Source organism: Podarcis pityusensis, assembly GCF_964106645.2.
Source record: "Podarcis pityusensis genome assembly, chromosome: 10".
Classification (NCBI taxonomy): domain Eukaryota; kingdom Metazoa; phylum Chordata; class Lepidosauria; order Squamata; family Lacertidae; genus Podarcis; species Podarcis pityusensis.
The window spans coordinates 58,938,551-58,955,872 of record NC_138035.1 but is presented as its reverse complement, the minus strand read 5'-3'; the positions used below and the strand labels follow the sequence as shown (position 1 = coordinate 58,955,872).

Here is a 17,322-nt window from a genome sequence, read left to right as displayed (position 1 = left end):
CGACCAGGAGGGAGAGAACATGCCAGTCGGGCATGTGTCTCTGCCAGGGTCCTACTCAAGTGTAGGCTGAGCTCCTGACACTCTGTCCCTGGTGTAGAGAATAGTCTACACCCTCCCAACAGTCTCAGTACAACATAGTTTCCTATGTTTCTCCTGCTTACATAGCACTGTTGGGGGGACAAGTCTGAAGTACTGTTTTGGGGGGACAGGGGGCGGGTGGGTGTAAAGGACTTCCTGGTCCTGAATGGGGTAACAGTGCCCCTGAAGGACCAAGTGTGCAGCCTGGGAGTCATTTTGGACTCGCAGCTGTCCATGGAGGCGCAGGTCAATTCTGTGGCCAGGGCAGCTGTCTACCAGCTCCATCTGGTACGCAGGCTGAGACCCTACATGCCTGTGGATTGTCTCACCAGAGTGGTTCATGCTCTAGTTGTCTCCCACTTGGACTACTGCAATGACGTCTACATGGGGCTACCTTTGAAGGTGACTTAGAAACTACAACTAATCCAGAATGAGGCAGCTAGACTGGTGACTAGGAGAGGCCACTGGGTCCATACAACACTGGTCCTAAGGATCTTCACTGGCTCCCAGTACATTTCTGAGCACAATTCAAAGTGTTGGTGCTGACCTTTAAAACCCTAAATGGCCTCAGCCCAGAATACCTGAAGGAACGTCTCCACCCCCATCATTCAGCCCGGACATCTAGCTCCATGGGGTAGGCAGCTCTCTTCAGTTGTATCACTTCTGCATATATCTGCCACCACAAGAAGAGAATTTCCAGCTTTTTTCACAGGGTGATCATGTCAAATGAGTCCATCCAAAATCTCAGGTATATCAAAAATCATCTCCTACTATTCCCAGATGCTCCATATCCCAACATAACTTAGGTGACAAATTCATGGCACTCTGGGACAAAGACTGTTTTGTCACATGAAAACCCAAACCACCTTTATTGTAAATTCACGAGGCAGACATCAGAATTAAAATGCACAGGTCACTGAACAATTCCTTCTCTGTATAAAGAACATGTTCTGTGAAGTGGTACTTGGTATCAACAAGAACATCTAAATAAACTATTTCTTCTTAGAAATCTCATCAGATAAAAAAAAAATGTACGTTCCAATATTTACAAATGAAAATGCTGGTGCATCCTTCGAAGCGTTGCTTGATGGTTTAATCGGTCTCTGTTCATATTCAAATATAAGAGTGCACTCTTGAAGCCATTTACATTAGTCTATAGAACAGCTGCAGAACAACTTGGTACCTTTCTCTTAACCATCATTAAACTCTCATCTCGGTCATTTCCATTCCTGTTTCTTTGTTTTTCATCGCAGTGCTTCTGGGATTTCCACCTAAAAAAAAAGAGGGGGGAAAGTTTTGTTTTTCTGATTTAGAAATATTAGTTGGAAGGAAAAGAATCAGGTGGTCTAACTAGGAAAAGAGTCAATATCTAATACATTGAATGGTTATGAGGTAGTAAAAATATTATCCGTGATACTGGAGCACTGTTATTGGTTATTGTTTTTAATGTTTGACGTTTTATTATGTCTTTATATGTGTTGGAAGCCACTCAGAGTGGCTGGGGCAATCCAGGCAGATGGGTGGGGTATAAATAATAATAATTATTATTACTATTATTATTATTGGAACAGATAAGGAGAAAATGGCTAACAGGTGGCGTACAAAGCTATGTTATCTGGTACCTACTAGACCTACCAGATATTAACCAGGATTTGGTTTTGAAAAATCATTCCAGACAGATTTGTAAGGAATTCTCAAAATATTTTGTAAATTTCATATGCATGTTGGATTTCTTTGCCACATGCATTCTTATGAGACAAAAGCCTGCCGCACATCTTTCTTTTGAGGGCAACTTTCCAGAAGCACATTCAGCCAGGCTGTCAATGGCCTGAGTGCATGTACACTATGCTCTGAAGCTTAGAGCATGGGTGGAGAGCCTGTGGCCTTCCAGATGTTCTTGGACTCCAACCCCCATCATCCTAGACCAGTGTTTCCCAAACTTGGGTCTCCAGGTATTTTTGGACTACAACTCCCATAATCCCTAGCCAGAAAGAGCAGTGGTCAGGGATGATGGGAAGTGTAGTCCAAAAATATCTGGAGATCGAAGTTTGGGAAACCTTGTCCTAGGTCATTTGCCGCGCTGGCTGGAGCTGATGGGAGTTGGAGTCCAACAACTATGGTTCTATGATTCTGACATCTGGAGGACAATAGTTTCCCCATCGTTGCCCTACCAGTAAGTGATGAAACAACTTTATGAGATGCGGTTCTCTATTTGAAGGAGACTTCTATTTGAAGGGCTGCCCAGTTCAAAGATTTTAAAAAAACTCTAAGAAAGGAGAAGAGGGGCATTGAAATGGCCCACAAACAGCTCATGGAAAGCAGATTGGGTGGACACGCAGATCAACTGGTCACAGTCTTACAGAAATCATTTCTAAATTTACCTCTCTGTGTTAAATGAAATGTGAATTGAGTCACCGTTGGCTCATAATTCCCCTCTTGGGGATTACACATAATGTCTGGAGAATGTACAAAATTCAGCAGAGATATGCAGATTCCCCAAAGCATGTTAGGTATTATGTCTATTGACCAGGGAATGTGCACAATTCCCTCTTTGTGGAAGGATTATGAACACATTCTGCACAATGGCCGGCTGTTATGCACATTAGCTGCTCAGCTTACAGACCTCTTAATATATACAAATAATATGTGTGTGTGTGTGTGTGTGTGTGTGTGTACATCAGTACATGTATTTTTACACAAAGCCCTATCCTCCTTGATTCCCCTTTTGTGATGCACAAGTGGCCACCTTGTCAAGGAAGGAGACTCCCACCCAAAACCCAACTGTAAGATTTCATCTTCTCTCTACTGGTCAGAAAACAGCCTGCTTTCTTTCCTTCACTGCTGAGCCTAGACACCTGATTCTCTTCCACTCTGTTTTGTATTTTGAAGGTTCAATCCCTGGCATCTCCAGATAGTAGCTAGGTAGAGAACCTTGTCTGAAATGCTGGAGTAGCCGCTGTTGGTCAGAGTCAATAATACAGATTTAGATGGCCTGACTTGCACATTCCTGTGTTGTTCTTATGAGAAGACTGGTCTTCGCACAATTGTTTCCTGTCTTTGCTTTTCAGGGGTCTGCTTATATCACTACCCCTATACTATACTACACATTTTCAACCAGATTAACTGTCGTGAAGTTCCTTCTACCCCTCAGACTCACTTAGGAATTGAAATTGGTTAAAACAATGAAGCAGGGCATTTTTTTTCCCCAGCCGGAGCTCAGTTCTGGCACCTCTCAGCTGGTCGCCATTACCATTATAAGAGAACAAGGGAGGTGTTCACGGTGAGTTCCAGCACCTCTTTTTCTAGAAAAATAGCACTGCAAAGAAGCAAACTTTAAAAAGTGCTGAAGAAAATGTTATTTATTTGCAGCAGCACTCCAGTTACGTGATGCCCAACAGGGCCAGTTCCAAGTTTCCGGGGACCCTCAGGCAAAAAGGATATTACTGAAAGGGATGAGTGTTTTTTTCAAAGCTTGGTCAGGCATTACTTCAATAAAAATATCCATGCCTCACATCTTAATTCTCATGTGCATGTTGTTTGAATAGATAACTGGGAATATATGTATATGTGTGTGTGTGTATATATATATATATATATATATATATATATATATATGAGATACAAATTGAGACAAATTAATGTGTTGTATTTCTTTTAATGCAGTTAGAATTTTTTCTTCAATATTATGCAGTGATCACCTTACTTTAGAGTTTAACTGTAAAGTGGGGGGAGAATAAAGAAAACCTCATGCTACTTTCTAAACAAAATCTATGGCTGGATCTACACTAATCTGAAAAACACTATTAAAAACGCTATAAAAATATAGCTCTCAACGCAATTTCTCATTGGTGAAGATCGTTGCCCTACACTACAGCTCCCTCTGGGGTCACATTTTTATAATGCATTTTTAACGTTATAACTCACTAGCGTAGATTAGTCCTATCTTGTACCTGTGAAATGTTTCTAAATCTCTATCAGCTTTTGGAATGAAGACACTTACCCGCCTCAGCTGTTTCATGCTACTTGCACGAATTGCATCCATTAGATCACTATGAACGGATCTCACTGGAGTAGAAGGTCTGGTGGAGGGACATGAGCCTTCCTCTGCCTTCTTGTCTGGGACTGATTTTAATGAATTTTTGATTTCCTTCAAGATCTCGTTCTCGTATTTTTTGCTCTTCTTGCCTTTCTTCTTTTTCTGCTTATTTTGTGGGGCCTTCTTGGCACTTTCCTGTTGTTTGATAACCTCTGCAATATTCCTGGTTGGTGCCTTCTTTTCGGGAGCTATTTGAGGTGGGGGAGGTGGGGGAGGGGGAGGGGGTGGTGGGGGAGGAGGAGATGGAGGCTGGTTTTTAACAGGAGGAACCTTCTTAGGAACCTTCGGAGAGGAACATGGCGAATTTCTTGGAGAAGAAGGGTGGATTTGAATAGATGAGACTTTCCTAGCCACCTTCGGAGAGGACCAAGGTGAACTTCGGGGAGATGAATAAGGTGAAGAACCAGGAGTTACTTTTTGCAAAGCTTTGGTCTTTGGATTGATGGCTCCATCCCCACTGGCCTCTAGCTGTCTTTGCTCCTGTATCCGTTTCTGCCTTTGCTTATCCATGTTTCTTGTCAGGATGCTGGTCATGCTTATCCTTGGTCCTGCAAGCTCAAAGTGATACCCCAGTTTCACAATAGTAGTATTGTCCTTCAGGAGTTTGACAATGTCCATTTCAACCTGGCTGCCCATGATATGCCTTTGGTTGTGGAACCGCAATTCCGTCAAAACCTTGTTGTTCTGCAAAGCCCTCATGATAGCAAGGATTCCTTTGCCAGTGATGAAATTGGAATCCAGATTCAGATTCGAGATGTGCTGGTTCACTTTTAACATGCCGGCAATAGCCATTGCCGCATTGTCATCCGCATGAGTGTTGGCCAAGCTAAAGGTCTTGACCACAGTGTTGTTCTTGAGGGCCTGAGCAAAATGCGTCAGCATCTGTGGTGTGATGTTTTCAATGTTGTTTAAGTTGACTTCCGTGGTGTCGGGATCATTGTTCCTGACTTTTTCCAGGGCATCTTCAATCACCGTCGGATTTCCACATGGGTGCATGGCGCCCACCCTGCAGCCCAAATCTTCAGTATTCTTTTCACTATGGCCATTGGTAACAATTTCATTTGCATTCTTGCTACTTTTTTTTAGCTTAATGCTGAGCGAACTTCTTCTTTTTTCGGTGTCTGCAGCATTTTTACACGCTTCAGCAGGTTTCTTTTCTTCATCGTCTTCTGCACCACTTTCTTCTCCAGCGTCGTCATCATCTTCTTCCTCCTCCTCTTCCTCCTTGTCCTCCTCTTCTTCATCTTCTTCAGTGAATGCCTCTTCAGAAACTTCGCTGTTACTTTCCGTGAAATATTCTTCATTAATTTCTTCCGATCCATCTTCATCATCTTCTTGTTTAGAATCCTAAAAAAGAACGTAGGTTCAATGACTGTCAAAATAAAAACATACCTTATCATAAGAGTTCTCAGAGTTTTCTAGGGAGACAACCCTGGGGCTTTCCCAGATGCTATGTTTGTCAAGTAAACATAATGCACCATTATTTTTCATTCATTTCATGAGACCCAGGCATCATTCCTCAAAAAAGCAGTCTTTTCATCAAAAAACATCTCCTGTAATATCTCAGTACATTGTGGACTGTCTCGATTTGGAAAGTTATGGCAATGGACACCCATTTGAGAATGTCCACAGCATCACAATGGGCAAGAAATGCATGATCTGATATTATTGTTCCTCTGTGTTCAAGTAGGGCAGGCATGGCCAAACTTGGCCCTCCAGCTGTTTTGGGACTGCAATTCACATCATCCCTGACCACTGGTCCTGCTAGCTAGGGATGATGGGAGTTGTAGTCCCAAAACAGCTGGAGGGCCAAGTTTGGCCATGCCTGAAGTAGGGGAAGAGTAATGTTGGTGGAAATGGGCATACATGAAAAACTGGCATACACCAGGAAGGCCAAACTGGTTTTGCTGGACAAAAGAAAACTCAGGGCACTTTCCTGAGTAGAAATAACTGTTGGCGTTTTGCAACTTTGACCTGTTGCAGGACCTTAGCCAGACCTTAGCAGAGCATACGCAGAGTTCTCGAAAGCAATCAGTTGCAGGCAGGATGGATGAAGCAGGAACCAGTAACTTATAGGTGTGTTTATTATTTACAGCAGACTCTACAAGTTACTATGTACAAGAACAGAACAGATACGCGGATCTTAACTAACTCTCTCTCACAAAACCAAACGACTCTTCGACTCTACACTGACCAAACCACAAACACATACCAGTCAGTAGGTCATAAATCATTATGCCTGTGTGAGACCTTGACCAATGGTAGAGCTGTTTCCAGGCCTCTGTATCTCCAGGCAGAAATTACTCCTTTCTGCTCAGTCATCTTTGGCTGTCGGCCAACTCTTAATTGATTCTGTGTGAAGCTGCACAGAATTGCACGTAGTCAAAAACCCAACAATAACATATAAGTTCTGGTCTTGGGGATGGACGGACAGATACATGGACAACACCGGCCTAACGTGGGGTGTATCAGCTGGTAAACTGCAGTGCATGCAAGACTCAGGAGAGTATAGAGGACTAACACAAAAGAGCTGGACCATAAAGAAGGCTGACTGCCAATTGATGCTTTTGAATTATGGTGCTGGAGGAGACTCTTGAGAGTCCCATGGACTGCAAGAAGATCAAACCTCTCCATTCTTAAGGAAATCAGCCCTGAGTGCTCACAGATCCTGGGCTGTGAGGACAGATCCTGAAGCTGAGACTCCAATACTTTGGCCACCTCATGAGAAGAGAAGACTCCCTGGAAAAGACCCTGATGTTGGGAAAGATGGAGGGCACAAGGAGAAGGGGACGACAGAGGACAAGATGGTTGGATAGTGTTCTTGAAGCTACCAGCATGAGTTTGACCAAACTGTGGGAGGCAGTGGAAGACAGGAGTGCCTGGCGTGCTCTGGTCCATGGGGTCACGAAGAGTCGGACACGACTAAACGACTAAACAACAACAACAACAACAAAAGAAGGAAACAGAGGTGGTCCATGAAGGGAGGCACTGATCCTTCCTGTTGCCATGATTGTGTTCCCATGAGCAGGCATGTGCATCTGTGTATAGCACCCATGCAACATTATGTTTATGTTAGAATTAATAAGAGATGAATAAAACCTAAACTTTGGCAAGAAGTGCTTGTGTTAACACAAAGAAAGGTGATTCACCAAAAGACAACTATTGGCTTGCGGGGTTTGTTTTAAATCCTGGTCACCATACAGTATGATGGACCACAAGCTAAGAACAAATATTTCTTGGCCTGTTAAAAAAAACCCTTCAAATATTCACCCCACCCTGCAAAAAACCAAATGAAAGTATGACCATCTCAGGGTCACACTGGGCTAAGCAAACATTTGTTGAACGTGTGCTTAAAACTGGGCAGCTGCATGGGTCTGTAATCTTTCTTGAGACCGTAGCATGCAAGTAGAGGCTTTTAACCTCTTCAGCATCACACTATTTTCATGCTATTTGCCCCACAAAGCTGCTATTTGCAGTAAACAGCACCGCTGGGGAAAACACCAGCTCAGGGAGATGATTGTTTGGTTAGGAAACATCACAAGGAGGAAAAATTACGAACACGCCCATTTTTGTTTTTATTTTGCTGTTCTGAATCACCACAAAGAAATGGCCAGTGCTATGTTACTTAGCCTCATTCCTTATTTTCTATACTTTGGGGCCCATACTACAGTTGCCAGCAATAGCTGCATTGCAATCAGTGACTGGGACTGAAATAATAATAATAATTTAATAATAGTTTATTATTTATACCCCGCCCATCTGGCCGGGTTTCCCTGAGTGGCTCCCAACGGAATATTAAAAACACGATAAAACATCAAACATTAAAAACTTCCCAAAACAGGGCTGCCTTCAGATGTCTTCTAAAAGTCAGATAGTTGTTTATTTCCGTGACATCTGATGGGAGTGCGTTCCTCAAGACAGGCACCACCACCAAGAAGGCCCTCTGCCTGGTTCCCTGTAACTTGGCTTCTCACAGTGAGGGAACTGCCAGAAGGCCCTCGGAGCTGGACCTCAGTGTCCGGGCAGAACAATGGGGGTGGAGACACTCCTTCAGATATACTGGACCGAGGCCGCTTAGGGCTTTAAAGGTCAGCACCAACACTTTGATTTGTGCTTGGATAATAACAAGTAAAAATCCTAGCAAACGCTAGAAAAAATTGTGGGACCCTTGACCCATTTGGACTGCACACAGAGGACTCCATTGCTGCTTTTCTTACCTGCTGGAAGTGCATTTTGGAGGAACAAGAGTCCTAAGTCATCCCTCCCTCTTTGCTTGATTTGGGTTATGCCTGCTGCAAACATGACAACAGGCAGAAACAGAGAGAGGAAGGACTGGATGAGCTATGGCAGTTTCATACAGACCCCCTTCATCCCTCCTAGCATCCATTCCACTACTTCTTTTGGTGCATGGCTGAGTGGGGGAGAAACCAGAGCTCTCCTCAGCCCTTCTGGAATCTTCTGCACATGGGGCCATTGCCTACTGTGCAAGTGGATTGTGCCGCAAACGTTTGCAGCTAAAATTACAATAATATAATTGTGCTTGAAACAGAGAGCGCTTTCAGAGAGAAGTGCCAATCAGCCTCAAGTGTAGGCTGAAATTAAGTATAGCATTAACTGTGCTTGTACCGTCCCAGATCTAAACATAATGATCGTTGCTATTTGGGTATAATATACTGCGCTACAGAGCTTTGAATCCTTGTTGCATCCCCATCTTTACTTTAGGTTACATTATTATTCATTCGCTATTTGTTACCTTCAGAGAAGCTGCAGGACAAAACTATAGTAATCCCTTGACTGCATACCAGCTCCCTGGGCTGCAGAGTTTGGATACATTCCTCTAGCTGGGTTCTGATAAGCGCCAATCAAGGAGTGAGATAATTCCATGGCAGCCAACCGAATGATGCTGCTTTGCACTGGTGGAGAATGTGGCTGTATCAGTTCAGTGGTAAATATAGCCCTATAATCTGTATACTGCTAGGAATTTTATTCCCCTCCTTGGTTTGTTTTTCACCGCGCTGCTCTACAAAAACAAGTGATTATGTTTCAAAAGAAGCAGAGGCACGTATGAGAAGAATGACTACCTCAAAGGAACTGTGTAGCTCGGCAGTTGTCAAAACACTCTCATATATAATTTTGTGAAATACCTTTCATTTAGTCTGGTCTTTGTAAATTACTTTGCCTACCAGGAAGGAAGGAACTCTCAGGTGGGTTGCTGAGAGAAGAAATGGAAGTTACCAGCTGAGAGATGGGAAGGTCCACTCCTTTTTGTGTGAAATAAGGATTAAGATATATCCTTCACAGAAGGCTCTGTATTTTATTTCTCTCCCTCCCTCCTATTTTCCTTCCTTCCTTCCTTCCTTCCTTCCTTCCTTCCTTACTTACTTCCTTGGTTTTCTTTTCTTCTCTATTTTTATTTAGATTAGTTTGGTCTTTATTGTATTCTATGTTGAAAACTTTCAACAAAAACTCAGATAAAGAAATAATAAGTTACTTTGCCTATCCAAGAAGGACTTTCCCCCACGTAACTATTCATAACAGCCAGAATGATTTGGTAGATAGAATATGGGCCCAATACACATCCTTTTTAATAAATTAAAAGCAAATATAGATCAAACAGTTACTTGCTGTTTGCTCTGTGATGTTTTGATTGTGATACTTTTGTGTGTGTTTGACAAATTCTTTGTAAATGTTGTGACAATGATTTATTCTTTTATAAATAAGCCTTCACTATGTGAGGAGGGTGGATTTAAAACTCTCCTCAGCCCTGAACAGACTGGCAATTAAACTAATTCTTAGCTTTAATTGTGTAAAATGAGACTGATAGCCCAAACTTGAATTTGTTTTTCAAGCAATGCAGGATATTTTTAATTTGGAAAATACATTTTCATTTTGTGACTAAGATAATCCTTTAAAGACCATTATTGCCTGCTAATGTATGGGGACTGGGATCCAGCAAATATATAATGCTTCGAATCATAAACTACAGTTAAAGGATTAAGGCTGTAAGTCTACATTTATTTCCTGGGAGCAAGCCCCACTGAACTCAGTAGGACTTAGATTTTTGTATACATCTATAGGATTGCCCTGCAAAAATGAACCATTGGATTATGTAGTCCTTTCCCCAATGCTTCATGCACAAATTACACTCTTATACTGAACAGTGTTGGTTCTTTCTGCTTCTCAGTTTTCCAATCTTAAATTCAGTCCTTCACCTGTTTGCAGAAGTTAACAAATTTTATTTTGAAAATTATTCAGCATTTTAATGCGAACTTCTCCTAATAACCACATTTTTGAATGCAGTTTTGATGAACGCACATGTTCTCGCAAGTGATTTCTCCTGATATAATGAATGTCATTTTCACAAATACATTAACCCTTATGCACATTTTTTACCTAATATATGCATTTTTTGTTAACCATGGTTGATTGGAGAACTACATTGCATAGTTTGAAGTACCAATTTGGAAGGATGGCTGTTTCAGTTCTCATGGTGTTTTAGAAAGGGCAGATTTGATAAAAGATAGCTTGAAATGCGAACTGAATCAAATTCACCGCCATACCTCATCCTGAATAACCTTAACCGTTATGTAACATGAGTCAGGTTAAGATAACTAGCCTGGATAAGACAGAAACTGGTTGGCGTTATCCATGGTGAAGATGACCATGGAGAGATGGACAGGACGACTTCACACAAAGGATGGAGCACCTACACCCTTCAGTAATGACTGGTTGCTGTAAAGACCAACACGATAAAGGCCAAAGAGATCTGAGTGTGCATAGGCCAGTCCTGAAATTCTCTGGAGATTGGGAAGCACATTAGTGTTGTAGCTGCTTTCAGATGGGAGCCCCAGAAATCTCACTATACCTGTACAGTGGTACCTCGTGTTAAGAACTTAATTCATTCCGGAGGTCCGTTCTTAACCTGAAACTGTTCTTAACCTGAAGCACCACTTTAGCTAATGGGGCCTCCTGCTGCCGCCACGCAGCCGGAGCACAATTTTTGTTCTCATCCTGAAGCAAAGTTCTTAACCTGAGGTACTATTTCTGGGTTAGCGGAGTCTGTAACCTGAAGCGTATGTAACCTGAAGCGTATGTAACCCGAGGTACTACTGTATACTTGAAGGAGCATCTCCATCCCCATCGTTCAGCCTGGACACTGAGGTCCAGAGCCGAGGGCCTTCTGGCAGTTCCCTCGCTGCGAGAAGTGAGGTTACAGGGAACCAGGCAGAGGGCCTTCTTGGTAGTGGCGCCTGCCCTGAGGAACACCCTCCCAGCAGATGTCAAGGCAATAAACAACTATTTTACTTTTAAAAGACAACTGAAGGCAGCCCTGTTTAGGGAGGTTTTTAATGTCTGACGCTGTATTGTTTTTAATGTTCGGCTGGAAGCCACCCAGAGTGGCTGGGGAAACCCAGCCAGATGGGCGGGGAATAAATAATAAATAATAAATTATTATTAATATGCACATAGATCTTGGGATCCTGTCTATTGATAGCAATGCAAATTATCCGCTCTGGGGTTATGTACACATTAGCAGCTTAAAATACGGCAAGGTTACCTCCCCTTTTCAAGTTACATCAGCAACTCCTATTCCTGAAGCTGTAATTTGCACGTGCGCAATGGCTGTCGCAAATGAGCTAGGCTAGGCTGAGAGCTGGCTCAAGGTCACCTAGCAAGTTTCATGGTTGAAGAGGGATTTGAACCCTGGTTTTCCAGGTCCTACGCTACATGACACTCTGTCATGCCCGTCTCAGATATACGTGCCTCAGTTTAACTGTGATGTCAATGTGGCTCGTGTTTTCAAATCGGATGGAAGTGGGTTTGCATCAAACCACAGCATTTCTCAAGAAATTGCAGGACATGTAAGGATTGTGGCTAATGTCTTGTATAAAGGTAAAGGTAAAGGGATCCCTGACCATTAGGTCCAGTCATGGCCGACTCTGGGGTTGCAGCGCTCATCTCACTTTATTGGCCGAGGGAGCCGGCGTACAGCTTCCGGGTCATGTGGCCAGCATGACTAAGCCACTTCTGGTGAACCAGAGCAGCGCATGTAAACGCCGTTTACCTTCCCGCCAGAGCGGTACCTATTTATCTACTTGCACTTTGACGTGCTTTCAAACTGCTAGGTTGGCAGGAGCAGGGACCGAGCAACGGGAGCTCACCCCATCGCGGGGATTCGAACCGCCGACCTTCTGATCGGCAAGTCCTAGGCTCTGTGGTTTAACCCACAGCACCACCTGCATCCCATGATATATATGTCATGCATATACAGCTTCAAATGCCAGGAGTGGGAGTGCACTGAAGCCAGAGTAAATTGTAATGTGTGTACAACAAAGGCTGCTGCGCATCCTTCAGAAATCTGGATGGGCACAATCCTGTCAACGTTAGGCACTTTCAAGTTTTATCATGTGTCAGTGGAAGTGTTTTGCATTCGCTTATTTCCTGCCCTACTGCAATCAAAGGGACATAAAAGTACTCAAGTCTGTCTCAATCATTCCCATTATTTTCCGCCCAACCACAGGCTCCACCCTTCGCTCTCTACAGCAAAATGTCCTTGAAAGTCCCTTGAGATTTTAAATCTGTTTGTGATGGACTTTCTGTTGAATAGAACGAAGGGAAGAGGCCCACTGTAGGAATGGAACTACAGTGGTACCTCGGGTTACATATGCTTCAGGTTACATACTCTTCAGGTTACAGACTCCGCTAACCCAGAAATAGTGCTTCAGGTTAAGAACTTTGCTTCAGGATAAGAACAGAAATCCTGCTCCGGCGGCGCGGTGACAGCGGGAGGCCCCATTAGCTAAAGTGGTGCTTCAGGTTAAGAACGGAACTCCAGAAGTACTTAACCCAAGGTACCACTGTATTGGGGAGTTCAAGACCATGGCCAATGACTATAAAGAATTTTGTACATGAAATGTGCTATTGAAACCTGCAGTTTGAGCTATACATTTAAGCCCAATCAAAGAGTCAATTCCTCCTGGGATTCTGCCACCCCTTCCTCATATATAGACTGGTCACATTTTAAAATGATCACTCACTGTAAGTTAGGTCCTGTTGAAATACAAATACTAAAAAAAAAAATGTTACTGGTTTTAACAGGCTTCCTCAGTCTCGGTCCTCCAGATGTTTTGAGACTACAATTCCCATCATCCCTGACCACTGGTCCTGCTATCTAGGGATCATGGGAGTTGTAGGCCAAAAACATCTGCAGGGCCGAGGTTGAGGAAGCCTAGGTTTTAACATAATGTTTTTGAATCGACTGAAGTATTTTTTTTTAAAGTTCTCTTTCCTCCAACTGAAGGAAATGCAGCTGAGAACAACAATGTACAAAAAACACACACCTTGCAAACAACCAAGTTGCATATCAGGCCGTGTGTTTTTTTTTAGTTTAGCCCTCACTTGGTTCTGCTCGTTTTCTACAAGTCTGTATTTTGAAAAGCTGGAAAAATTTAAAAACGTGTTCCTGTTTATGGTATTAAAATATACCAGCTCAGAAGCCCTCAACCATTGTTAATATGTACATCAATCGACTCTCCTTCGACAAAAGTGAATTTTCACTGACATTCTACAGGGATGAGGAACACAACTCCCATCATCTTTGACTATGCTGGCCAGACTCCAGGAGGCCCTCAGCACAGTTCGGCCAGTTTGACCACCACCACCCCTCATGTTTCCACTGGACCTCCCAATTCCTTTTGCGGTGGCAGCTTCACCCTCCTCCTCTTCTCTATCCTGTTACCTCTCCTTCCTCTTGTTCACCTGTGACAGTGGTGGTGACACTGGCAGATTTTCTGCCACCTCCTCAGCACCTGGGTTATTATTATATTTATTTAATACACTTCTATGCTGCCCTATACCACACCAAAGGTCCTTCAGGCTAGCAATTCAGGCTAGAAGAATGCCTACCACTATTACTTTTAAAAATAGATAAAATGCTAAGTCCAGAATGCGGCAGCTAGACTGGTGACTGGGAGTGGCTGCCGGGACCACATAACACCGGTCCTGAGAGATCTGCATTGGCTCCCAGTACATTTTCGAGCACAATTCAAAGTGTTGGTGCGGACCTTTAAAGCCCTAAACGGCCTCGGTCCTGTATAACTGAAGGAGCATCTCCATCCCCATCGTTCAGCCCGGACACTGAGATCCAGCGCCGAGGTCCTTCTGGTGGTTCCCTCATTGCGAGAAGTGAGGCTACAGGGAACCAGACAGAGGGCCTTCTCGGTAGTGGCGCCCGCCCTGTGGAACGCCCTCCCTTCAGATGTGAAGGAAATAAGCAGCTATCTTCTCTTTAAAAGACATCTGAAGGCAGCGCTGTTCAGGGAAGTTTTTAATATTTGATGCTGTATTATTTTTAACACTTGATTGGGAGCCGCCCAGAGTGGCTGGGGAAACCCAGCCAGATGGGCGGGGTATAAATAAATTATTATTATTATTATTATTATTATTATTATTATTATTATTATTCTAACCACTGTGGCAAACTGGTGGTGGTGCATTCACACCCAGATTGTCTGGTTCTGAGAAGAAGGGCACTCTTAGCCCTTGCTCAGGCACAACGTGGAGGTGGAGAGTGATGGTAGATGGCTTTCCAGCCACTGTGGATGGGAACTCATCTTGGTTCCCAAGCGTTACCCGCAGCACCACCACCTGGGCCTAGCAGTGAGGCAGGTTGGATCAATGAGGGGCCTTTGGCCGGTGCCCAACCTGACTGTCTCCTGCTACCTGCCCTGATGCTGGCTGGAGAAGATAGGAGTTCTATATTTCTCCAATAAATACTGCCCCCATTCATCAATGAGTTAAGCAAGCATTGTGGGAGAAATACAGTTTGAACAAGAATAGAAAATGAGAAGAAGCATTTCTGGGACACAGTTCAAAGCATTTTTGAGCCTACCTTTTCACATGCCCCCATTCTCTCTTTTTCCAGTAGTTTCCTGGTCTCCCTTTCCCAATAGGCCATTAGTGCCTCCCGGCTAAAAGTTCCCGTTGGCGTTTTCTCCGTGAGACTTTTTTGCCTGTGTCCCACCGGAAGGTTTCGGTCAGGCTCAATGTCCTCCAGCTCTCTCTCCAACTCCTTCAGCTCCTCATCGGTCAGAGAAGCCAGGAGTTCATCTTCATCTAGCTCCTCGTATTTACTAAGCTCTCGCCTGTAGCCAAAGGTAGACATGGTCCCTTCTGTCGTTAGGCTGGTGCAAATCTGAAACAGCAATGCGGCATTCACGAAAAGCTTGAATCGAGGCGTCTGTATCTGATTTGGCCAGCAACTGTTTCCCCCGAGTGGCTGCGGCACCCTTTAAAAAGTGTTCCTAGGGGATTGTGACAATGTGTGGAAGGATGAAAGCATGCTCTGTTTTAAGCATCAGACGTCAGACAGCAAGAGAGTCGAACAGAAGGAATGTCCCAACACCAGTGTCTGGTCGTCTCTTAAACACAGGGATTACTGACATACTGACCATGACCATATTTAGTGTAGCATGATACAAGGAAAATGTATATTCATTGACATACTTTGTGGCCAGGAGGATGGTAGGGGGAAAAACAGGGACGCTTGCATAGACCTTGTGTTGACTCCACAACAGAGAGTGGATGAATAAAGAACATTTGACTTCTGTAGGATTAGTGTCCTTCCAAAGGGGCACAAAATATTTTCACAGCTGTTCAGAAAAGCACCCCTTATTTTCATGGTTTTTAGGAGGGGGGTTGGCAGGAGAAGGAGCTGTAACTTTGTCAGGCTAGAGATTTGTTATCTCCAGGAATGTAACAAAGCCAGGATACACATTCCCAAGATTGTGGACTGCCGCTCAGCTTATGTTCTTCATGTTTTAAATAATTAGATGAGGAAGACAAAAATGAAACCCTTTCAATTTGAAAAAACAAAACCTCGAACCTGGCTATAATATTAGCTTTATTATCCCAAGGATTTCTCAAGGTATGAGGGCAAAACCAAAAACCTATTAGTCTCAAATTTTGATATTGCCCCTCAATATCCCAGAGAGCAAAAAGTGCCATAATTACATAGGCCATTTTGTGGGGATGTTTGAGGAATTTGGTCTTTGCGAATTCCTATTCAAAATAATCAGATCCGTTCCTCTTGAACTAATATCTACCTGTCCACATTGTCTTGATGTTTTGAGGTGGTTTTCGGCCATTGCTGCATGCCAAAGCATCATTAAATACATATTTTGAGAGGAAGCACACATTTAAATGAGTATTTAAATATGTATTTTGAGAGGACCAACAAATAAATAAATCACAGATTGGCAGAGGTAGGTGTCTATGTGTTGGGTGAATGTGTCTCCACCAGCTAAGCCATTCTCCTGCAGGCCCCCATTAATGAATTGGGGCTTCAATCCGCAGGTGCAGAACTTCCTATTCCACCTATTAAATATGTGGTCAGGTGGAAGTGCTGCCAGAGCAGAAGACCATGTTTCATGGTGGGCATGGGCTGAGTCAACCCGGGATCCATTTGATCCATAACCAGTCCTACAGCAGCATCAAGGCCAATCCAGACCAAATTGCTGTGTCATCTTCATGTATAGCAGTGCAGCAAAAATTGGCAGTAGCACCACTGCTTTGTAAAGCCCTCCCGATTGGAAGCTGGGGTTTGGTTGCTCCCTAGCGCAGAAATGGAACTGGACTGTGAATAGATGCATGTGAAAGTACCATATTTTTTGCTCTATAAGACTCACTCCCCCCCCCCTAAAAAGTAAGGGGAAATGTGTGTGCGTCTTATGGAGCGAATGCAGGCTGCACAGCTATCACAGAAGCCAGAACAGCAAGAGGGATTGCTGCTTTCACTGCGCAGCGATCCCTCTTGCTGTTCTGGCTTCTGAGATGTAGAATATTTTTTTTCTTGTTTTCCTCCTCCAAAAACTAGGTGCGTATTGTGGTCTGGTGCGTCTTATAGAGCGAAAAATACCATAAATAGATTTGTCATGTCGGCTACCGTTTTTCAAATTTCAGCTACTTTTGTGTTAGCAACTGTTAAGTATTGACACCATGTTCTCTTATCAAAATAATTCACCGTGTGTGTGTGTGTGAGAGAGAGAGAGAGAGAGAGAGACAGAGACCAACCAACCAGAAGTTGCTTGACTACAGTTCCTATCAGTCCTGCCAGCAGGGGCTGCTGGGAGTTGAGATCCAACATCTGA

The 17,322-nt window shown here is 43.5% G+C and overlaps 1 protein-coding gene and 1 long non-coding RNA gene across 2 annotated transcripts in view; both read right to left on the bottom strand.

The window, feature by feature from the left end:
- Positions 1 to 17,322, bottom strand: part of LOC308486741 — a 433,510-nt gene that overhangs the window by 229,203 nt on the left and 186,985 nt on the right. The gene's annotated exons all lie outside the window — the stretch shown is intronic.
- LMOD2 (leiomodin 2) lies at positions 917 to 15,562 on the bottom strand. The gene is made up of 3 exons (XM_081023694.1): positions 15,066 to 15,562; positions 4,079 to 5,521; positions 917 to 1,349 (listed from the first exon to the last, which is right to left on the bottom strand). Exons 1-3 carry the CDS (start codon positions 15,336 to 15,338, stop codon positions 1,323 to 1,325), a joined length of 1,743 nt encoding a protein of 580 aa, XP_080879820.1. The 5' UTR covers positions 15,339 to 15,562; the 3' UTR covers positions 917 to 1,322.

Excerpts from the sequence above, each read along its gene's own strand:
- LMOD2 (XM_081023694.1), bottom strand. The coding sequence starts at position 15,338 with ATGTCTACCTTTGGCTACAGGCGAGAGCTTAGTAAATACGAGGAGCTA. Across the intron at positions 5,522-15,065 it reads GAATGGGGGCATGTGAAAAG|GATTCTAAACAAGAAGATGA; the intron begins GTAGGCTCAAAA and ends GTTCTTTTTTAG. Across the intron at positions 1,350-4,078 it reads GCATGAAACAGCTGAGGCGG|GTGGAAATCCCAGAAGCACT; the intron begins GTAAGTGTCTTC and ends CTTTTTTTTTAG.